General features: G+C 52.2%; 1 protein-coding gene across 4 annotated transcripts in view; it reads left to right on the forward strand.

The window, feature by feature from the left end:
* Positions 1-23,429, forward strand: part of ELF4 (E74 like ETS transcription factor 4) — a 50,266-nt gene extending 26,837 nt beyond the window's left edge. For 3 of the 4 annotated variants that reach the window (XM_040468127.1, XM_040468125.1, XM_040468126.1), the window contains exons 2-9: positions 8,510-8,790; positions 13,172-13,343; positions 13,777-13,869; positions 15,221-15,427; positions 16,739-16,822; positions 16,899-17,091; positions 17,693-18,070; positions 18,948-23,429. In XM_040468127.1, the coding sequence (XP_040324061.1) occupies positions 8,719-8,790; positions 13,172-13,343; positions 13,777-13,869; positions 15,221-15,427; positions 16,739-16,822; positions 16,899-17,091; positions 17,693-18,070; positions 18,948-19,740 (1,992 nt within the window). In that variant the 5' untranslated portion in view covers positions 8,510-8,718 and the 3' untranslated portion in view covers positions 19,741-23,429. The remainder of the gene's footprint in view (positions 1-8,509; positions 8,791-13,171; positions 13,344-13,776; positions 13,870-15,220; positions 15,428-16,738; positions 16,823-16,898; positions 17,092-17,692; positions 18,071-18,947) is intronic. The other variant, XM_040468128.1, reaches the window with a different exon arrangement.
* The last annotated feature ends 143 nt before the right edge of the window (positions 23,430-23,572 follow it).

Genomic DNA, 23,572 nt, shown 5'->3' on the forward strand with positions numbered 1-23,572 from the left:
TTCTATTTTGATGGGAGAGGAATTCAGGGAGAAGGGCAGTCAGGTCAGCTAGAAGGGAAGGGTGGGGCGGGGCAGGTGAATATGGGGTGAGGGGGGCCCACAGTGGCAGCGGAAAACCACAGCTGGGCAGGGGAACCTTCTGTAAGCTCTTATTCTGAGAGAAAATGATCAACACTGCCTGCACAAAACGGCATGAGTTGGAAATGCAACAGATTGCTGACTCTAAATCATAGGGCTAGAAAGGGCTTTGACTTTCCAGTCCAACCCCCTCATTGTGCAGCTGAGGAAACAGGCCCACAAAGCAGAAGTGACTTGCCCAAGGTCACACCATGGGCAGAGACAGGGCCAGGATTTTCTTTCTGATGACAACCTGCCGAGTTTGTATTTGGTGTTCCACACCTCCCTCCTGGTGCCTTCTGAGTGCTCTGTGACATTCTTCTCAGAAATGAACTTAACCTCTTCACACTGAAGGTGAGTGAAGCCTTTAGTCCAGGAGCCAGTAAACTTTTCCTGCAAAGGATAGATAGTAAATATTTTAGGCTTTGTGGCCTATATGAACTCTTGTCACAACTCAACTTACAATGCAAAAGCAGCCACAGACAACACGTAAACGAGTGAGCATAGCTGCATTCCAATAAAACTTTATTTGTGGACACTGAAATTTGACCTTTGTGTAATTCTCACATGGCATGAAATATTATTCTTCTGTTTATTTTTGTCCAAATCATTAAAACATGTAAAAGCCATTCTTAGCTCATGGGCCATACCAAACAGATGATAGGCTGGACTTGGCACATGGGCCATAGTTTGCCAACCCATACTGTGGTCTAAGAAGTCAAGCTCAGGTGTTGGGAGGAGGAAGAGGAGGAGGAGGAGGAGGAGGAGGAGGAGGAGGAGGAGGAGGAGAGAATGTACTTGGTGGGGAGGAAGCAGGTGAGACTATGAAAAGGAGGTGACATTTGCTTCAGATCTTGAATACTATGTGGGAATTAGGGCTGCAGAAATTGGGGAAGGGCCTATCAAACCCAGGGCACAGTGTGAGCAAAGGCCTGAAGGTGGGGAAGTTGCTGCAAAAGTTAAATGTGTTCTGCACACGTGTGGCCTCATTGTTATTTGCCAGCCCTGGGGCTCTGGCCGCTGTCTGGTCTCACCAGAGGAAAGGGTTGGCTTTACTGAGGATGCTGAGAGACAATGAGGAGGAGAGGAAGAAAGGTCACCTGGGAGTCATAATGACTGGCTGTGTGACCTTGAGCAAGTCATTTCTCTTCCCTCGAGAACTTGTTGTCTCTAGTTGGATGACACGAGGGATAGATGCCATGATCTTTCAGGCCCCTTTTTACTTTGATATCGTGGGACTCTGAGTCATGAAGAGGTTTTGAGTAGTGTAGGTGAGGGGGAAGGAGGAACCCCAGGGTTTCACGGTGACATCAGAACTGAAGCTGCCCTCCCTATTTGCCTGCACCCCAATAGGCTGTCTTTCTACCTCAGCCTTGCACCCTCCCCTCTGTGCAGGCAACACCGGACTTCCCTTTGCTTTTGCTGGCCTGGGAAGTGGCCTGTGGGGGAATGGGGCACTTGAAAGGGACCCCCTCTCCCCGCCAAACAGGCAGCGAACCCAGCCCAGCCCCTCCTGCCTGGGGTAGTCCCAGATCTGAGCAAGGAGCCTCCACTTTAGTTTCTAGGGCACGCGCTGGCAGGGGCTTTGAGAAAGAACACTGTCCCTTCAATAAAAGTTATCTGACTTAATATCCTGTTGGTGCCGAGCCACAGATTGCCCCAGCTTCTAGAAAACCCACTAATAAATTTAATTAGTCTCTGGTCAGTGTTTCTGTTACCCCACCTGTGGAAATAAGCAGGCCTTCCTAGGCAGAGGTGGGGTGTGTGCCGTTTGAAGCTGCCTTTCATTCATCGCAGGCCACTTTCTGCCATGGGACTGTGTCTGGCTTGCCAGCCTCACCAGGCCAGGCCTGCTCCTTTGGCCACTGAAGGCCTGTAGCGGTCCCTCCTGCTGATGCTGTGTGTGTGTGTGTGTGTGTGTGTGTGTGTGCGCGCGCGTGCAAAATGTCCACGTCCTCTTTTTTTCCATCTGGGTTTTTTTTCAAGATGATCCCAATTTCAAACTGCCCAAGTTGAGTTCATTCTCCTGCCATCTTTCCTGTCCCAATCACTTCATATCTTTTAACATTCTTTACCGCAGGCTCCACATCTTGGGGTCCCCACAACTACTGTCTTACCCCACAATCTGTCATTTTATTCCCTTGGAGTGGCCTTGGGCTTCGCCTCCTGGGTTCCAGCTGCCCCACCAGATCTCCTTCCATCCACTCCACTCCTACACTCATACCAAAGGGACCTACCTAAAGAACTGCTTGCTTTATGCCCTGCCTTGCTCAAGAATCTCCAGGAACTCCCAGTCGCTGTGTATATCAAGTTCAAATCCCAGTCCCACCACCTGGTGGATCTTGGGCCTATGCCCTTATCCAACTGATATCCCTGATCCCCCAGCCAACCCCCCTCCCGCACAGTCAAGCTGGTTTCCTCCCTTTCCCATGAGTTTCATGGCTGTGGTTATGTCCTCCCTTGCCTTCATCTCATCCCACCACCTCCATGTCCTGTCTTCCTGTCCATCCAGGCAAAGATATGCCAAATGTTTGATGAGTGACTGTAGCCAAAAAGACACCAATCACACCAGGAAATTGAAAAACACGTTTGGGACATAACAAAGTTTTCACCCACATGAACTCACTGGCCTTGCATGACAACTCTTTGAGCTAGGGACGGTGCCCCCATTTCACAGAGGAGGAAGATCACCTGACTAAACCCCAAGGCAAAGCTGGATCTTCTCCCTTATGATCTGCAGGGACTTCTGGGGTCCCCTCCTAGGCTGTGGCTGGCAGCCCACCGAACTGGGGTTCATTCAGTAGCTGCTCTGGACTCGACTTTGCCTTCTTTCCTGTTGTGTGTTCTCCTTGTCATTGGCCTGTCCCTCATTTCCCAGAAGAGCTTAGTGACTCTCTTGGTGAGGCCCCTGGAGTGGTAGAGATGAGGGTGTGATGGCCGCAGGCACCTCCAGGGGGTGCTCTTTTGGCTTTCTCAGGCAAGGCCCCTGGGAGTCAGCGCTGCTGGGGAAATAGGTTCCGTCAGTAACCCTTCCCCCTGACCCTGCTCCCCTACTGGGGCTTCTGTAGAGCCTTTCTTGCCACATAACCACAACCGAAAGTGTTGGGGTGGGGTGAAGGCAGCTAGGACAGGGGCCTGGGAGCACTGCTTCAACCAGAGCAACCTGCCCCTGCCTGCGGGGACCCCCAACCCCAGTGAGGGGCCTGCCCCTTCAAGCCAACAACTGGAAGTCTCCAGTTGTCTATGTTCTTGAGCCAATGGGGGACTTCTGGGGCCTTAATGGGGCCCCAAGCCCCATTTGCTCTCTGGGGGTCACCTGAAACTCATCATCTGGATGAGTGTTTTTTAATTTCCAAAGTGCTTTCCCACCACCATCTTCATTCACCCAAGACTCCCTAGTGAGCATCTGCTAAACCTGGATTACCCTTAGCCCTCACCCTCAATAAGGATGACAGAAGCCACAGCCCAGAAAGATGGCTGCCTTTTCCGGGGTCTCAGGTCGGGTTGGGATACAGCCAGATGAGGGCTTCCCTCCTCCTCCTCGAAACCTGGGCGGCACACACCATGGGTGAGCTTATGGGTCTTCTGGAGAAAGAGGGGACCTACCATCTCCTGCAGCCCTAATCGCCCCTCCACTGGGACAGCTCAGGGCCTGGGAAGGTAGAATCAAAAGTAGAGCAGATAAAGGATAAGGGCAGTTGGAGATGAGCTCTGGGCCTCCCTCACCATCGGAGTTGTGGCAAGCCCTGTGCTGGAAGCAAGCAGTGACCGTGGGCCAAGGAAGGAAACTGGGTTTCTTGTAAATAAGCAAAGAGAAACCCCAACCAACAGAGCTTGCAAAACCTTTATGTTTTTCCTCCTCTTCCTGATTTCATCTCATAAGGGGTGGTGAAAAGAAAGGAATAGAGGAGAAGGAGCTGACAAAATAGTTGTGGCTGGGGCCCCTTCACTGTGCATTTGCTCAAGGAGGAGGGTTTGGCTTGAAGATCAGGGTCAAGGTTGTAGGGGGTATCCCACAGACCGGTTACTTCGGCTCTGTCCAAGGCTACAGACTGGACCCCTGGCTCTGGCCCTCTGTCTCTTAAGTACACACCATTGGTCACATGGTGCAGCATGCAAATTTGCTTCTGGATGACTATTAGCCAGAGGAGGGGCTGTTTTTAAGTAGAGGGTACAGCTGTTCCTGGGTAGTTTCCATTTTGTTTGTGGTTGTGGGGGAGGGGCGCTGAGGGAGTGGGAAATGGCATGAAGGAAATTGTCACTTCCTTTCCAGAGAATTCCAGAAAGGTTTCATGGAGGGCTGGGTATTTCAGGAGTGAGGGCTGGCTCCGAGAGGATGAGGAACTGGAGAAGGAGAACTCTGCTTTGTGGCCTGGCTGACCATCTGGCCCCCATGTTTCCTGGCCTGCGTGAAAATGCCACGGGTGTTACTAGCGATTTTGTGAGAGCCAGTGGCTGAACCGGTGTAGATTTAAACTCACTCCACAGAGACTGTGGATGTGGCTTTTACATAGGGGCTGCTTCCTGTATGCAGAGGAGGCCCAGATGGGTGGGTGCTGGACACTGCTTGACTGCGCTCCAGTGACAGCCCCAGAAAGGGTCTGTACTTCTGAAGGGGGCCCAGCTGTGATGACGCAGGAGCAGCCCAAACCACTTCTATTTTGCTATTTTGGTTTTGAAATGCAGTCAGAACCACAGTGAGCCAGAGGTGTGCATTTGCAGGCTGGGGATGTAGGCGCCCTCGCTTGCTTGCTCCCTCCTGTGGCACAGGCTCACTCGCTTCCTCACACACGGTGTCCGGAGCCATATGCTCTCCAGACGCTTTGCTTTCAGTGCAAGTAGGACAAGGTCCTGGGAGCCAGGGATCCTGCAGTGGCCTCCAGGGGAGTGAAGGGAGTGGAGCTCTTGCCACCCTGGGAGCAGACTCTGACTGGAGCCAGCTGTGATCTGTATGATGACAGGGCGGGTGGAAAACTTCCCAGGCCCATCTCTTACTCAAGCCGGGTGTCTGTGCTGCATACCCACCTAGCGCCCCACTCACCGTAAAGGCAGCGTCCAGGGCTCTAGGCCCTGGAAGAGCTGAAAGGACACCAGGGAGGAGAGCCCCCTGGTGTGGGCCTCTCAGGCCTCCCTGGCCTCCAGCTGGGCGGGCCTTCTGTGGTGGTGTTTTTTTTTTTTTTTTTTTTGGGTTTCAGGTTCCGGGGGGGGGGGGGTTTTTTTGGGGGGACGGGGGGGGGGGGTCACTCCTCTGCTGGGGAGAGTGAGTGAGCATGCAAATGAGCTTATCCCCACCTCTCACTTTCAAATCCTCAAACATCTGACGGGGGAGGGGCAAAGGGCAAAACTTTATGGTGGAGAAGGTTCCATGGTGGGGCTGGGAAGGGAGTTTTCTTAGCCTTGACCAAAAAAGTAGGACAGCTACTTCCTCCCTCCACCCCGCCCACACTCCTTCACCTTACTAGCTTTAGGCTGGAGCTTGGGCAGAACAAGACACCAGGATCAGCCTTGGGTGCTGGGTCCTGCAGCCTTGAAATTCTCACAGTCCTGGGTCAGCAGAACCTGCACCAACCCAGTCCTGAATTTAGATCTTTAGACGTGTGGACACTTAAAGAGTGCACTTACATTAGCCTCTTCTTTCAAACCTCTCTTTGCACAGATGGCTAAGGATCCCATCCAGTACAGTGCGGTGCTGTCTTCCCTCTCCCGCCACCTCCTTAGCACAGTGGACCTTGGTGGACTCACCCCAAGAACCCATGAGCCACATACATATTCTGCTGCTAGCTCTCTTCCTGGGAAGCGGCAGGAGGGAGCAGCGGCGGTGGCCATAGCTCGGTCTGTCATTGTCATTCTGCGAAGGCGGGACTGGAGGAGGAGGGACCCACCACTGAGTTTGTGGCTCTGCCGGTCCACAGAGCGTCTCATGCACACATCCCCATACTTGGGACATGTGCGCACACCCTGCACACAAGTAAGTCCATGGTGTGCGTGCACACCCACAGTGAGAACTCCCATTGTAAATTACAGTGCACAAACACCCAGATGTAACACAGACCAGAGCACACATCTCTCTTACCCCAAAAACAATGGACACACGGATATACTTCTTGCCCAGAAAACACACCTCACTGGTACTGACTGACCAGTATCATTCATTCGTTCGTTGATTCGTTAATTCATTCATGTGTTTGTTCTGCAAACATAAATTGAGTGTCTGCCACATGCCAAGCACAGTGCAGCTTGGTAACGTTTCACTGATGACCAACACAGTTGCCCCTGCCCTCAAGGAAGCCACTGCCTAATGGGGCAGGTGAGAAAGGTACAGGGAAGGTCTGCAGGCAGCGAGCAGCAGTGAACTCGCAAACAAGAAGTGCTGATCTGTCAAGAGAGGCCAAAGCAATGAGCAAACCTGAAGGGAAGGGCTGCCGCGGAATGACCTTGTTGCGGGGAGAGGGAGCAGACACCAGAGTTTCGTGTTTAGACAAAGTGGGATTAGGTGAAAGTGATCCCTTTCATTTGATTAGTATGAGAATGCTTCCTGGGGGCAGACAGCCGGCCTGAGGGAGGGCGGGGAGCTGCGGAATGCGAGCCTTGGGGCGCTTTGGCTACAGGAGACAGACCTTCCAAGCATAAATGGCCCTGGGAGGCTTCTCGGGCAGGCCACTGGAGACAGGGTCACAGGCAGGGCCCTGTGGGGGTAGGGTGAGGGCGGGAGGGGTGGAACTGTGTTTTCCCCAGGGCCTCCTCTTCGTCCTCGCAGGGCTGTCTCCTTAGCCAAAGGGAAACTCAGACCTGCCAGGTTGAGTTGAGTGACTTCTCGAAGTTTTTTGTTAAGGGTGGGTGGAAAGGTGCGGGGGTGGGGGGTGGGGTGAGGGCTGGGGTGGAGAGTGGGCGGAGCCAACCCTGTGGGCTAACGGAAAGGAAGTGGGAGAGGCCTGGGTGTCTTCTGTGGGGGAGAGCGGTCATCAGAGAGGTCACCCATGGTCCTCCTCCCTTTCCTCCCCTTTGCCCCTCTCCGAAGTTCCTCATTTCTTTCTGGGCCAGGAGAAGGTTCTGCCACCCCGACACTACCAAAGGTGTGTCAAGGAGGTAGGAGTCAAATGTGTCTCTCGGACTATGGTGCATGGACCCAGTTCTTCAGGCGCTGGTGGTTGAACCGGGCTGTTTGTACACCCATCGTGCGCACGCACACGCAAGGGTACCATTAAAATCAACCCTAAGGGTCAAAGATGTGGTACCTGGAGGTGTAAAAGCCCACGTGCTCGAGAGCAGAGGAGCAGAGCAGGCTGGCAGGAGGGCCATGGCAGCAGGAGCTAGGCTTTGGGAGGTAAGCCTGGGTGCCGCCGCAGACCACACGTAGAAGAGCAGCAAGCATGGCCCTGGGTGGCGTGTGTGCGCCTGAGGTTGCATACTGTGAGCTCCAGAGGCACCGGGCACCCGGGAGAGGAGAGACATGCGGGCTGCAGCAGACAGGTTTCCTGGAAAAGGGGGGGAGGTCCTGAGCCGGCCCTGCAGGATGGGGAAGGTTCTGTGGGCCCCTCCGCAAGCTGGGGCTCTCCTCACAAGTTCCCAGGGTGAGAGTTCAGTCTTGAAACTGAAAGCAAAGCTGAAGCAAGAGTAGGGACACCCCCCACCCCTCCCCGAGGCTCAGAAGCCATCCTCTCCAGTGGGCGGCAGCGGTGTCAGGGCAGCGATAAGTGCACAGGGCATGTGCCCCGCCTGTCTCGGGCCGTCGGGGTGTGGCTGAGACCAAGACTCCCCTCCTGGAGAGCTGCTGGCTCTGACAACACAACCCCCACTGAGAGACATTTCTTCCTCTCTAGACTCTGCCCTTCAGAGCTAAGTGCCCCACTTTTGAGGTAGACCGAACCAGGCAGAGTCTGGAAGAGCACCTGGTACAGCCATGTGTCGCTTCCCACACCCCTGAACACACGATTCTTTCCAAGTCAAGGGGCTTTCAAGGATTCTTCATGCTGCTGCGCCATCTATAAGGCCAGATGGGGTGCCCTGATTTCCCTTGTGGCCACACCCTGGGGATTAATCTTTGGGGTGGAGAGAGCCCAAAGTCCCTCTATCTGTCACCTTCTCCAGAGGAGGCAGGAGAGAAGGGAGGGAGGCTGTGTGTCTTTAGGGCCAGCTCAGGTGCAGATGCTGGTGACCTAGACTGACACTGAGGCTCAGCCACTTCCCACTGGAGGTAACTCAGTTAACTTCATCTTTTTCCTTCATTTTTTACTTGCCTCTTTTCTTCTTCCCCTTTCTTCTCCCATTGTCCTCCCCTTTTGGCAAGCCTCCTTGGTCCCTCTGGTTCGACTGGCTGTCGGCTGTCCTGTCGTGGGGACAAAGCTCAAGGAAGGTGACCGATTCACTGACCCTGTGATTCCCTTCTCCACAGGTCACTCCTGCGGTTGGCCCAACCCAGCATGCAGCCTTGAACCTGGCTTAGGCCACCACCTACTCCAGCTCTCTACACCCCCTATCTCCCTGTGGTTTGGGCTGTAGGCTCTAAGCTCCAAAGTACCTGAACAGCATCTGTTCGTCAAGAAACCCCCACAGCTCCAGAGGGCCCAGTGAACCCTGCTTTCGGCTCTCTGAGAAGACAGCATGGCTATTACCCTGCAGCCCAGTGACCTGATCTTTGAGTTTGCAAGCAACGGGATGGATGATATTCACCAGGTATGGCCCCAGAGAACAGAGCCTGGTCACCCAGGCGGACGATCAGAGAGACACACACTGGCAGGCAGACGGCAAGTCAGCTAGCCATCCGGCTAGCCAGTCAGCAAATGTTGATCAAGCACCTACTAGGTCCAGGCCACTGGCCCTGCATACCAGCCAGACTGTGCACCAGCTTGTCACTCATACGGCCGTCAGTAGTCATTGGGTGGTCATTTCGTGAGCCAGGTGCCCGTGTGCAGTTCTGGGGCACGTGCAGTCACCAAGTCAGCCATGCGGTCAGCATGGTGTCAGCCAGTCAGCAATGTGGCCTGAATGCACAGGTATACCTGGGCCCTCACGTGCATTCCTGTCCCCTTCTCCCTCAGTGTCACAATGAGAAAGCTGCTGGGACAGACACATAGCGAGGGTGAGCACTGCCAGCTGGACCCATGGGCAAAGACCAGCCCCCCACCCCCTTCAGACACCTGTCTCTAGTATAGCCGATGGGCCCTTCCATAATCATCTTTTCAGCCTTAGTCTGAGGATTCAGCTCTGGAAATGGGGCTTTCTGGTGGGGGAAAGTTGAAAACTAGGACAGAATTCTGGCACTTAGGTCCCCACTGCTCCATATCTTGCTCTGTACTGGGGCCAAGGGAGCACTTTTTCCGTGCACTTAGCTGTACTCATTGGAGGGTGTCCTGGCACACCCATTGCTACCTACTCCTCTCCTTCCAGAAACTGGAGAAGAGGCAGCCAGGTACAGTAGAAGGAACAGAAGATTAAGTCAGGGGTCCTGGGTTCCAATCCCAGTTTGGCCACAGTTACACGTGGGCAAGTCCTGTCCTCTACCCTATCTGGCTGCCCTCTCCCCATCTTCACCAAGAGGAGATCCAGTTGGATTATCTCTAAAGGCACCGCAGCCTAATACTGATGCTCTACGCTAAATCCTTGTGAGGACAGAAAACTTTGTCGGACTTCTGGCGGCTTACCAAAGGCTGCCCCCTAGTGGACTTTGAGCACATTGTCCTTTCTGTCCCGCTGGGTCTTAACCTAAAGTTGCTCAGTTTTATGCAACACCTGTGGTGTGCCTAGCCTTGTGGAAGGCATCATGGGAAGAGAAGGGAAGAAAAATCTAACCAAACATGAGTTCTCAATACTACTGGTCATTTTTTTCTTGTTTCTGATCTGCTCAGCAACTGTTACTGTTCTTTTTTAGCATGTTTATTTATTTATTTTGAGAGAGAGAGAGAGAGCGCGCATGAGCTGGGGAGGGGGAGAGAGAGAGAGAGAGAGAGAGAGAGAGAGAGAGAATCCCAAGCAGGCTCCGAACTGTTAGTGCAGAACCTGATGGGGGGCTCGAACTCACGAACTATGAGATCATGACCTGAGCCGAAATGAAGAGCTGGACGCTTAACCAACTGAGTCACCCAATCCAAATCCCACACCTGCTCCTCCACCCTCAGCAGACAGCTTCTCCTCCAATCTACAGAGAAGCTCAAAACCAAGGACACCCTCAGTTTCCCTCCTTTCCCCCTTTTATTAATAACATCACCATTCTTGTTTCCTTCCTGCTGGCCCAGGAGAAAGAAGTGTCCCTCTTCTTTCCAGGGCTATCTCGTACCCATCCTTCATCTCTTCTCTCCTGCCTCCAAGACCTCAAACCATTGGCCACCCTTCTTAGCTCCTTTCTGCTCATTAGTATAGTCTCCACCCTCTGTGGAGGTTCTCACCTCCTTTCTTTCCCTCTTGTTAGGAAACAATTTTTATTAAAAATGTATCATTAATACAAAAGAGTACATAAATCATATATATATATATATACACACATATATATATGGAATAACTATAAAAAGAACACTCATGAACTCACCACCCATGTGAAGAAATAAAGCATTACTAGTCTCCTAGAAGTCCCTGATACCTAAAACATTTAATGAGAGCCTACTCTACACCAGGCCCTGATGTACATGCTTTATGCACATTGATCTGCTTAAACCACCCAGTGGGGTTGTTTAATATGACCACCCCAATTTTATAAAGTAAGGAAGCCGATGTACAGCAAGATTAGGTACCTTGCCCAAGGTCCCACTGTTACTAAGTAGCTGAGCTTGGTTTCAAACCCAGGAAGTCTGGCTCTAGATCAGGACAATCCAATGGAATTTTTTAAATTTATTTATTTTTGAGAGAGAGACAGAGAGAGCGAGTCAGGGAGGGGCAGAGAGAGAGGGAGAGAGAGAATCCCAAGCAGGCTCCGCACTGTCAGCACAGAGCCTGATGTGGGGCTCGAACTCACAAACCGTGAGATCGTGACCTGAGCCAAAACCAAGAGTCAGACGCTTAAACCACTGAGCCACCCAGGTGCCCCTCCAATGGAATTTTTTGAGGTACTAGAAGTGTTCTGTATTTGCCCTGTCCAGTATGGGGCCACTAATCACATATGGTTATGGAGCACTTGAGCTATGACTAATGCAACTAAAGGACTGAACTTTTTTTCAAGGTGATATTCTTTTTTTTTAATGTTTATTTCTTTTTTGAGAGAGAGACAGAGACAGAGATAGAGACAGAGTGCACACAGGAGAGGAGCAGAGGAAGACAGAGGATTCGAACCGAAGTAGGCTCAGTGCTGACAGCAGAGGGTCCAATGCAGGGCTCAAACTCACGAACCCTGTGAGAGCATGACCTGAGCCAAAGTTGAAGTCGGACACTTAACCAACTGAGCCACCCAGGGGCCCCTGAACTTTTACTTTTGAACACATCTTACATTTACATTTAAATAGTCACCCCTGGCTAGTGAGTACCATTATTGGACAGACGGCTCTCAACTCATGGCCTTCATCCTGACACCCAACTGCCTGCCTCAGTCCGTCTTCTCTGAGATCTGTTGTAATGTGCCTTGGGGCCCCAGCACCCCCCTGAGAGTGCTCTAGCCACGATGACTGCCCAGTGGCGAAACCCAAAGTCGTTTTATCAATTTTTATTTTTCTGGATCCTTCAGGAACATTAGGCATAACTGAGCATTCTCATTCTCTTTTCATGAAGAAAGAATTAAGTCCCATGAAAATTTGGAAAATACAGAAAATTTGAAAGAAAAGGAAAAGAGTCACCCAAAGTCCTACAATAAAAACATAATTATTATAATTATTCTGGTATAATTCCTTCTATACATAAGTTTTAATGTTTATTTATTTTTGAGACAGAGACAGAGTGTGAGCAGGAAAGGGGCAGAGAGAGAGGGAGACACAGAATCTGAAGCAGGCTCCAGGTTCTGAGCTATCAGCAAAGAGCCTGACATGGGGCTCGAACTCACAAACTATGAGATCATGACCTAAGCTGAAGTTGGACACTTAATGACTGAGCCACCCAGGCGCCCCTATACATAAATTTTAAAAAGACAGTTGCAATCACACTCCTTTTTCATTTAGCTTTGTTTGATTTTAGAACAACTATGTCCTCCAGTGGTCAAATTCTCATCCTGATGATTATAGCCACTCTAAGGGATTTAGCGACCACTCTTTTGAACCCTTGGTCACATATTTTTCACTCCCTGATAAGTATCTCCATGTTAAATATTTCAAAGTACCATATCCAGACACTATTCCCCTTATCTTTCTCCAAAAAACTGTTTCTCCTCCTTCTGGGTCCCCCTTTCAATGAACAGTGTCCTCATGCACCCAACAAATCAAGCTGGAAATTGGAACCTTCTCTCCCACCCTAACAGGGACTGGGCCCTAACCTCCTACCTATATAATGCCTCTGTTCTTCTGTCTTCATTGCCAGAGACTGAGCCCTAAGATGTCCACAGTCTGAGCCACTAATCCTGGATACCCAACCCTATGGGCTGAGTCCCTCACCCTTGCCATTGACTAATGCTTTCCCACTGGCCTGAGAATGAACCTAACCCTTCTCACAGACCAAGCATAACCCTGGCCAAGGATTAACCCAGAACTACAACCAATTAAAATTGCGTGATCTTGGGGGCTCCTGGGTGGCTCAGTCGGTTGAGTGTCCAACTCTTGATTTCAGCTTAAGTCATGATCTCACAGTTCATGGGATTGAGCCCCGTGTTGGGCTCTGCACTGGAAGTGCAGAGCCTGCTTGAGATTCTCTCTCTCTGCTCCTCCCAGCTCTGTCTCTCTCAAAATAAACATTTAAAAATTAAAAAAAAAAACAAAACTGTTTGCCCTTGATTGAGTGCAGGTGGTACAGAGCTAACCCATCTCTGTTAATCAAGAATCCACTCAAAGCATCACCTAGTGAGGTTGGACCCAGAACAATGTCATCCTACAAAGGACAGCCCTGAGGGGTCCAAGAATTAGGAATTGCAAGACGGGCCAGATTCTGTTGGCAGGGCTTCCTGGTAGAGGCAGGTGAGCCTTAAACCAGATTCCTATCTTGTCCATAGCTGGAAGACCCCTCGGTGTTCCCAGCTGTGATCGTGGAACAGGTACCCTACCCTGAATTACTGCATCTGTACTCAGGACTGGAACTGGACGACGTTCACAATGGTATCATAACAGACGGGACGTTGTGCATGGCACAGGATCAGATCCTGGAGGGCAGTATTTTGCTGGCAGGTTTGTTTCCTTCCTGGGCAGGGAAGATGTGGAAGAGAAAGTGGTTCTGTCTTCAGGGAATCGTAGCCTACAATGGCTCCTAGTGACCTTACGCAGCAAGGGCAAGGCCCGCAAGAGTTGGAAATTAGATGGGGCGGTTAGGACAAGCAAAAGGTAGTACCACTTCATAGAGGAGGAAACCACCTAAATGGATCCGTGATCTCTCAAGATGGAATGGGACGAGGAAGAGTGGAGACCAGCTGAGGTGAGTGTAGAGAAAAGGTGGAGAGTTACAGTAGGTGGCACACCATCCCCTTCCCGCTATCCCTTGGCCTCTTAGCACCATTCTCTGGGCTGGCCCTGATGACTGCTCTATCCCTGCCCTGTGCCCTGAGGGAACTTTTTTTCTGCCCCATGCCCTCTGTCAACCCCACACCATGGAACCTGGAACCAGATGACAATGAAGCAACCTCACAAACCATGTCAACCACTGAAGTCTTACTCAACGTCGAGTCTCCCAATGACATCCTGGATGAGAAGCAGATCTGTAAGTTTGAACCCTGGTGCCTTAACCCAAGGCGACGAAAAATGCCATCGAAAACTACCACATCCACATACTGGATTGCCAGGCACATGTGCATGCCAGCACACATACCCACAGCCACTGCCACACGTGTAAATGTGCTCTTGAATTGTGGCTGGAACAGAGGGTGCCAGAGGGCACCGTAGGCAAGGAAAAGTTGGCCAAGGTGACTTCCTTTCTCCAATGTTTAAATCATGCTAAAATACTCATAACGTAAAATTGACCACCTTAACCATTTCTCAGCATACAGGTCAGTGGTATGAAGTACATTTGTATTTTGCATTCTCACCACCATCATCTCCAGAACCTCCATCCTGCAAACCTGAAACTCTGTGCCCATTAAACAGTAACTCCTCATTGCCCCTCTCCCCTCAGCCCCTGGCAGCCAGCGCTCTACTTTCTGTCACTATGAATTGCATGACTCTAGGGACCTCACATGAGTGTAGTCACACAGTCGTGGTCTTTGAGGACTGGCTTATTTCACTTAACATAATGACCTCAAGGTCTGTCCATGTTATGGCGTATGTCAGAATTTCCTTCCTTTTTAAGGGTGACTCTTCGGTCCCCTCTGCTCTCTTGCCCGGCTCCCAGGAAGACTGTGCAGGGTGTGGCTTATTTAGAAATGCGCCAGGCTTGAAATCCCCTCCTCTCTTCCCTGTTCTTGGAGGCTGGCCCCTACCTCCCCAGAAGGCCCCCAAGGTAGGCTCCTCCCCCAGCTCCCCCTCAGACCTTTGCCTGACTCCTGGACAGGAGGACTCCCAGCCCTAACTGCCCCTTCCCAAGGGGATGCTGAGATCCAGTGGGGGAAAGAAAGCCTGAAGGTGTAAGTTAAGAGTACTAGTATTTCTGTTGACCACCCTGTCACTAATATACACTCAGGCTTCAGCAGATAATTACCGAATGCCCACATGTACCAGGCACCAGCTTGCTGTGTGACCTTGGACACATGCCCTGCCATCTCTAGATCTCAGTTTCCTTACCAGGAAAGCAGAGGAGTTGGGCTAATTGATACTTTCCAGTTGTAAAACAAGTGAATGACTAAATCAAGGTGGCCCTTTACCCTGGGTGTTGCCTGGAACTTCCCCACCACCAGCAGTGGCTGCAAATGTGGCAGCCGTGATTGGGACCGGCTCATGCCCACAGCCCTGCAGGTGTTTCCTCTCCTCATGGTGCAAGACACATGAGGCATTTTCAGGTGTATCCTGAATCTGGGGCTGTGGGGAACGGCTCCCACCGCCCTCCCCGGGAGCCCACCATTCTTTTCAGTGCCCTCCCTGCCCCAGGCCACTGGAACTTCAGGCCTCTCTCCTTGCAGTCAGCACCTCCGAAATGCTTCCCGACTCAGACCCTGCTCCAGCTGCCACTCTGCCCAACTACCTGTTTCCTGTCTCTGAGCCTGATGCCCTGAATGGGGCAGGTGACACTGATGACCAGGAGGGACACTGTCTGGAGGAGAAGGTCCCCAGAGAGGAAAGTGCCAAGAAGACTGGAAAATCAAAGAAGAGAAGTAAGAGAGACGGAGGTGGGGGATGGGGAGAAGAAGTGTGTGTGTGTGTTCAAGGGGGCGCAGTAGGCAGGGGGCAGGTCAGGGACACCATAAGGGGTGAGTGGGTCGAGGCTCTTAGACACATTAAGAGGACAGCTCTCATGACAGGGGTGGATGAAACGTCCTCCCTTCTGTAAAACCTGGCCTCATCAGTTGGCCTGACATCTCCCATGCCATTGCTGTCGGCCCAGCATATATGTAAACTCTTCCAGAAATGCCAATGATCCCAGATGGGTTGAACCCTCGTCTTGGTGTTTGGACACCATCCTCCTTGGCCTCCTGGCAAGTCCCTGGCCCTCTGGGGGCCTCTGCCTATAAAAGAGGCCTCATCCAGGGGTGCCTGGGTAGCTCCGTCGGTGGGCGTCCGACTTCGGCCCAGGTCATGATTTCACAGTTTGTGAGTTCGAGCCCCCGCGTCAGGCTCTGTGCTGACAGCTTGGAGCCTGTAGCCTGGTTTGGATTCTGTGTCTCCCTCTCTCTCTCTGCACCTCCCCAGCTCATGCTTGCACTCTGTCTCTGTCAAAAATAAATAAACTTAAAAAAATTTTTTTTAAATAAATTAAAAAAAAAAAAGAGGCCTCATCCTGTGTGCTTATCTTCCTTCTCCAAGCTTGTGGTGCTTGGGCCATATGTGGGAGAGGACTTTGGGCTTTCCCAAGCCCTGGTGTTATTGATTTCCTTAGGTAATGACTGGTTGCCACTGCCTTGTCAGCGAGGGAACCAAAGCCTCAGTGTCACACTTACCTGCACAACAGCTGCCCCATTAGGCTGCCTTCTCTCTCTCTCTCTCACTCTTTTAATGTTTATTTATTTTCAGAGAGAGAGAGAGAGAGAGAGAGAGAGCATGAGCAGGGGAGGGGCAGAGAGAGAGAGAATTACAAGTGCAGATGAGATCATGACCTGATCCAAAATCAAGAGTCTGACGCTGAACCAACTGAGCCACCCAGATGCCCCGAGGCTACCTTTCCATTTCAAACATTAGGCTAGGTGGATTGTGTTCTTCTAAAGGGGACTCATTTGTAACCACTACCGCATTGCAGTCGTGTTCTGGTGTACCTTTGGGGCCTGAAAATGAGGGTGGGCCATTGGGCAAGTGCAGGAACCTGAGGGCTGTGGTTGTGGAGGGTGATCGTGGGCCTCTGGTCTTGTTGACCCGGCTCTTCCTTGTCTGCCTTGGCACCCTACTCGAGGAGCTCCGGGGTCCTCCCTCGGACTCAGGGAGTCCACCCTGGAGCACTCACTGCCATCTCGTCTCTGCCTCATCCTCCTCCCTGCTTCCCCTCACAGTCCGGAAGACCAAGGGCAACCGCAGTACCTCACCAGTCACTGACCCCAGCATCCCCATTCGGAAGAAATCTAAGGATGGCAAAGGTGCGGCTGGGAGTCAGGTGAGGTGGGAGGGGGACTGGAGGGCCTAGGCAGCCCCTCATCACGTGCCCTTCTGCAGGCAGCACCATCTATCTGTGGGAGTTCCTCCTCGCACTGCTGCAAGACAGGAACACCTGCCCCAAGTACATCAAGTGGACCCAGCGAGAGAAAGGCATCTTCAAGCTGGTGGACTCCAAAGCCGTGTCCAAGCTGTGGGGGAAGCAGAAAAATAAGCCCGACATGAACTATGAGACAATGGGGCGGGCGCTAAGGTAGGAGCTGCTGGGGCACCGAGTCCCTGCCCGGGGGTGGGGGTGGGGGGTTACCGAACTCTTCTCCTTGTCCAAGACGTCCCTCCTGCCTTAGGATCTCCCAGCTCTCCCACATGCTTGCCCTAAGCCTGTTCCCGGACCCCTGGGAGGAACAGCCCCCTCCCTCGTGTATCTCTGTCCTGGCTTTTTCTCTTTTTATAACACAAGAGCCCTTAAGGACCCCGCATCCCCAGGAAGGGCCTTCTGCCAGCCAGAGACCCAGGGAGACAGGCCCAAGTTACCCACCATTGACCTTTCAGGCCGGGGGCCAGCTGAGCTTCCCAACGTCCATCCCCTCCCATCCTTTACTCACCCTTGTCCTTAGCCCCAAAGCAGGGCAGGGCTAACATTTAGAACCCCTTTTCGTGGCCCTTTGGGTCCTCAGGGGGAGATCTCAGGAATTTCATAAAAGCCTTCCAAGTCCAAGAGTTGGCCTTGGCTGGGCTCCCTTGCCCTGGGCTCCCATCTGGCTGCCTGGCTGCCACCCTCCTCCTGCCGGACCTGCCCTGGAGGGTGGCGTGTCCCGGCCTAACTCCCCACATCCCCGGCCCTCGTCCCCCAGATACTACTATCAAAGAGGCATCCTTGCCAAAGTGGAAGGGCAGAGGCTGGTGTACCAGTTTAAGGAGATGCCCAAGGACCTGGTGGTGATCGAAGACGAGGATGAGAGAAGTGAAGTCACGGCAGCCTCCCCTCGGGCCTCCACTCCCTGCACCTCCTCCGCCAGCACCACCAGGCGAGCCAGCTCCAGGGTCTCGGCCAGAGCTGCTCCCCAGGGCAAGGCAGGCCCTTCCTGGGAAAAGCCAAAGGTTCAGAGCGTTGGCTTACAGCCGTCTGCAAATCTGGAAGTGGGACTGTGTGCAGATGAGGAGATCCCCACTACCTCCGCCGTGCTCATCCCTCCCCCGGAGAGCCAGGCCAAATTCCCCAAAGCCATGAGGTAAGGGCCCCGGAGTCATTACAGGTCTTCTACTAGGACCGTGTTTGGGGAGAGTGTTCAACTTCTTGTGGCGTTCTGCTGTGTCTCTAGTCTCACGGGACACTCCCAGAATCCCTGGGAAGCCAGTAGGGCACCTGTTGGTCAAGAGGGGAAAAGTGACTTGCCCAAGGTCGCACGCTAAAATAATGGCAATGCCAGCACTTGACCTGGGCAGCTTCTGTCACCAGCTGGGGCTGTTCTGGTTATTTCAGAGTGCTCCCCAAGTAGCCACCAGGTACCTCCACATCTGGGCCCATCTCCCCAAGCCTCCTCCATTCCAGAAAAGAGACAATGGAGGATGGTACAGAGACACCCATTCTGCTTCCCTCAGGCCCTCCAGGGCCACCTGGAAAGCTCTCGCTACTTCTTGTCCATGCTCAGTGCCTCCAAATTTTCCCTGAGAAGGTTGGGCTTTGAGTTATGTGTATGTTACTCTCACTACACTGGCGTGGATAAGGTACTCTCCTGAGGAGGGAAGGCAATAGAGCGGAGTGGTGAGCAACATGAGCTTGGGGGTCAGAAAGCCTAGATGTGGGTCCCTGTGACTCGCTGTGTGGTCTAAGGCAAGTTACATAACCTCTCCGTGCTTCCGTTTCCTCAAGCTGTAAAATCACATTATTAATCTTATTCAATTTGTGGGTTGTTTGGGAGATTGAGTGAAATACCACACGCCAGGCATGTAGAACGGTTCCTGACCTATACTAAGTACTCAGTAGGTGTTGGCTGGTACAACAGCAAAGAAACCACACCTTCAGCTCTGTTCCTCCTGTGCCCTGCTCCCTAGCCAGTTGGGAGATGCCTTCTGCCTTAACCAAATCTGTTTTCTGTTTCTTCTCAGTACTTCTTCAGTGCCCAGCAACATCCACCTAGGAGTGGCCCCTGTGGGGTCAGGCTCGGCCCTGACCCTGCAGACAATCCCACTGACCACAGTGCTGACCAACGGGCCTCCTGCCAGTACTACTGCTTCAACCCAGCTTGTTCTCCAGAGTGTTCCGCCTGCTTCGACCTTCAAGGACACCTTCACTTTGCAGGCCTCCTTTCCCCTGAACACCAGTTTCCAAGAAAGTCAGGTGGCAGCACCAGGGGCTCCGCTGATTCTTAGTGGTCTCCCACAACTTCTGGCTGGGGCCAACCGTCCGACCAATCCAGCGCCATCCTCCGTCACAGGGGCTGGAGCAGCAGGGCCCAGCTCTCAGGCCCCTGGGACTGTCATCGCTGCCTTCATCAGGACTTCGGGTGCCACAGCAGCCCCTGGGGTCAAGGAGGGGCCACTGAGGCCCTCCTCATATGTGCAGGGCATGGTGACTGGGGCCCCCATGGAGGGGCTGCTGGTTCCTGAAGAGACCCTGAGGGAGCTCCTGAGGGATCGGGCTCACCTTCAGCCACTTCCAACCCAGGTGGTTTCAAGGGGTTCCCTTCCGGGGAACCAGACTTTCTCTTCTCCCAGCTGCCCCACTGTTGGGCTGACCCCAGTGGCTGAACTTGAGCTCTCCTCAGGCTCAGGGTCCCTGTTTATGGCTGAGCCTAATGTGACCACATCTGGGAGCCTGCTTGCCAGATCCCCAACCCCAGCCCCCTTCTCCCCATTCAATCCCACTTCGCTTATAAAGATGGAGCCCCATGACATATAAATGAAGGGGGTCGGGGGAGGTGCGTCCCAACAGGTAAAGTTGAACAGCATTTTTATATGGACTTCCTGTAGCAGAGACTGACTGAAACAGCACACCTGCCCTTTTCAGTGGGATGTCAATACACCAGATCCCCTGTCCCCGACCCCTGCCCGGTGTCACCACGGCCAAGCCATGCCCAGTTTGAGCATCCGTGGCGTCAGACCGTGGCCTTCAAGAGCACTAGGGGATATGCTCTTGTCAGGGTAATGGGCTGACTTGGTGATGGAGCGAAAACCTCCTGAGAAGTTTGTGGCCAGGGCTGAGGCAGGGGCTCTGGGGGAAGAGTCCTGTCGTAGGGCTATATTTCACCATCTACGTTCCCTCCACAGGGAATTTCCTATCCCATATGTGAATATCTCTGTATGTATTTGTGTGTACTCGTGGGTCTGTATCTCTGTTTCTTTGGGGAGGATGGGCGTGTAGCTGTGAGGTCTTCAAGGGTGTGTGTGTCTTTGCGGGTCAGCTGCAGAGATGGGGAGTGTTTTTTAAAAGAAAGCATTCTCTAGTGCCCTCTGTACAAACCGAGATTCAGTTGCTCCGAGGCTGTGGGGTACATGCTGGATCCCCCAAATTGAGAGAGATGTCACAGAGCTGGAGCAGGTCCAGGGTACGAGGATTTCAGTGGGCACATGTGCTGGGGAAGATGCGGTTAGAAGGGCCAAGGTCAGACCCAGATAGTCCCCAGGCAGGGGCTGAAATTAATTGAATGTGCCGAGGGTGTGGACTCCCTCTTGATGAGTGTCATCCCGATACCTCCCTGCTGTCAGGCATTGCTGGGACAGCTGTGTCGCCGTGCATGTTGGCTGTGCCTCCGTCCTCACCCGTGTGTGCCTGCTGCTCAGCGTGCCTTCTACTCACCTTGTAGGCTTGCCAACCCACTCGCCCCCACAATGGCTATCACAGTCCTCGAGTGGACTGTTGACACTCATCGCCAACTTTCAGTTGCACCTGGCCCTGATTCCTCCTGCAGCAAGAAGACAGGAGCCAGCAGATGTGAGCCCCCATGGCACTTCTCCCATCTCTACATGGTTCCTTGCTTCCCTCTTTCTTCTTTCTGAGGAAGTTTCAACTGATCCTCTATTAGGTCAAACCCTTGGCCTAACTCCTCCTTCCCCTTTGAATTAGCTTGCCTCTCTCCTGCGAAAATTGGGGGGCAAGGCTAAGAGTTAAAACACGTTGACAGCCTCAGAAACAATGATATGATCTGGTGAATTTGGTTAATGTGAATCAGTGCCTCAGGACCTTTTCTGTGTCCGCAGTATAAAACCATCCATTAGACCTAACTACCTCCCCAGGTTGTTCTCTCTTTCCTTCTGGTCACTGCCAAGCCTCCTATCATTCTCTCCCACTCTCTTCTTGTGCTTCCCCCTTCTCTCCCTGGAAAGGAAACATATATGGATGTGCAGATGTATTTATTACACATCTCCAACACTCGGCATTAAAATGCCTTTTTCTAATATGATCAGTTTATTATGACAAATTCCCAATGATGGAAAGTGAAACATCCCAAGAAAGAGTCACCTTTCAAACAAAATTTGCACAAAGTCGCTGCATGGATTAGGGGTGGCCCTGCCCCCGCCCCAAATCCATAGAACTCATCATCTGAAGGTCACTGATACCCTCATGGTGACATGAAGTGTCTTCTTCACAGTTCTCAGTCCCTGTGAACCCTCATGGCTCGTGACACTACTTTCTTCCCCCTCCTGCAGTAGCCGGGTTCTTGGGCTACCCTCTGTACCTGTGCTGGCCCCACATCTGCCACTTTAAATGTGGGTGCCCACCAAGGGTCTCAGCCGCTCTCCTGGCTCTGCCTTGGCTCTTTGGGGATGGGGCTGAAATTGAGAGAGTCAGCCCCCACTTTTCTCCTCAGCTCCTGCTTGCATTTCCAGCAGCCTGCTGGACATTTCCATCCAGATGCCTGTCATGCCTCAAACACAGCCCTTCTATCAAAAATGGATTTGAAAGTCTTCACACACACACACACACACACACACACACACAACCTTTCCCTCCCCCAAAACAAAAAGCTGTCATGACTTGCCTATTTCTGTGAAAGGTGCCATCATTTTCCTGACCTTCTAAGCTTGACATTTCAGAGCCATCTGATGGCTGCCTTCATTTGACCCTAACCCTCCCCCATCTCTTGAAGTCCAGGCCGTTTGCCATGTCTCCGAAATCTAGCCTTTCTTCCACATTCTCAGAGCCTCCAGCCTAGCTCAGACTTACTTGACTATATCCCTTTCCCAACACACCAACACACCGCAGTGTGACCCGTCCCCCTCTCTGATCTGCCTGCTGGGGCACCAGTCCTGTTCTTTCTCTGCTAAAAAGCCTTCAATGGCTCTTCATTGCCTATAGGTAGGGGTGATACTCAAAATACTTTAGCCTCCCATCTGTTCTGGCAGCCGGGCATTAACTCTTAATTTGCTGAACCACAAAGCAGTCCAGGGGTCCTGGAGGAGAGGGGAGGGAATATTTGAGGACTCAGGGCAGTAATTCCAAAAGGAAGGTACCAAGTCCTTGGACCTTCTGGCAAAGGCCCTTCACCATCAAGTCCCAACCGACTTCCCTAGTCATCTCTCACATTGCTTCCCTGACCCCCGGGGTCCTGCTCCAAACAGGGATCCCCTGGCCTTTGAGTTTGCCTCTGTTTGAAGTTTCCCACCTCTGCGATTTTGCTTTACTTGGTTCTGCTCAACCAGGATGCTCCTCCCACCCTGTTAGTACCAATTAAATCGTATCCATCCTTTAAGACTCTGTTCATGGAAGCTGCCTCCCTAGACCAGACTACCCCTGAGTTCTTCATTTGAAATTCGCACCAATTGCCACTCTTTTGGCAACTGCTCATGAATAGTGACATCTCCTCTGTTATAATCACAAACTGTTACTTAAATCTTCAATGACCTGGGCCTATTTAGTCTCACCACTTAGTGTGCCACCTTTCGAGGGGCGGGGGGCTGTACCACCCACAGAGCGGGGCAAGCTATGAACCATCTAGTGAGCATCAGTGAACCCATTGAGCTGCTGAGAGATGGGGATGAAAGTCTGAGGCTGGTGACCTCTGACCTCCCCTCTGCACAGGCACTCACCCTAGATGCTCCACTGCCCAGGGCCGGACCTCTCTGGCTCAGTGCCCTCATGATGCCCCTACTCCCACCCCCCAGCCTTATCACCCAAGAGTTGTTACTACTTTGAACACCCCTGCCCCTAAAGAAACTTCCCTGTCCAGTTTCTTTCCTAATCCAAAGTGTTAAAGTAGCTAATCTGGTCAACTAACCTGTGCTGATCTAGTTATGGGAGAGGGCCGGAGGAGACCCTCAGGAGACTGGTTCATTTTTGCCAGGGTCATGTGGTAACAACATCCTTGCCTTTGCGAAGACGGTGTAATGGGGTCAGGAGACCCGCTCCTCACCCCCTAGCAGCTGATGTATCCCTCCTTCCTCTGGGCTCCCGCAGCACTTTGTGTATACCTCTTACTGTAGCACTTAGCACATGGTAGCTCCTTAGCTATGTGTTTATGTATGTTGCCCCTCTAATAGACTGTGAGCTCCTCAAGGACAGGGACTGTGTGTTAGTCACTGATGTATCCCCAGCGCCTAGCACAGTGCCTGGCACACAGTAGGTGCTCAATAAATGTTTATTGAAAGAAACAATGAGTCATGTTTCTAATCATGGGGATTTCAGCCATATACTGTAGCAGGCAAAAGGGGGAAGGGAAGGACAACCCATACTTGGGGGCTCTCACAGCTTTTTGGCCCCTCATATGACTGCAGGCAGCTGCTTCCTTGCCCAG

This window comes from Herpailurus yagouaroundi, unplaced genomic scaffold, assembly GCF_014898765.1.
Source record: "Herpailurus yagouaroundi ecotype Mexico unplaced genomic scaffold, PumYag 67681, whole genome shotgun sequence".
Classification (NCBI taxonomy): Eukaryota; Metazoa; Chordata; class Mammalia; order Carnivora; family Felidae; genus Herpailurus; species Herpailurus yagouaroundi.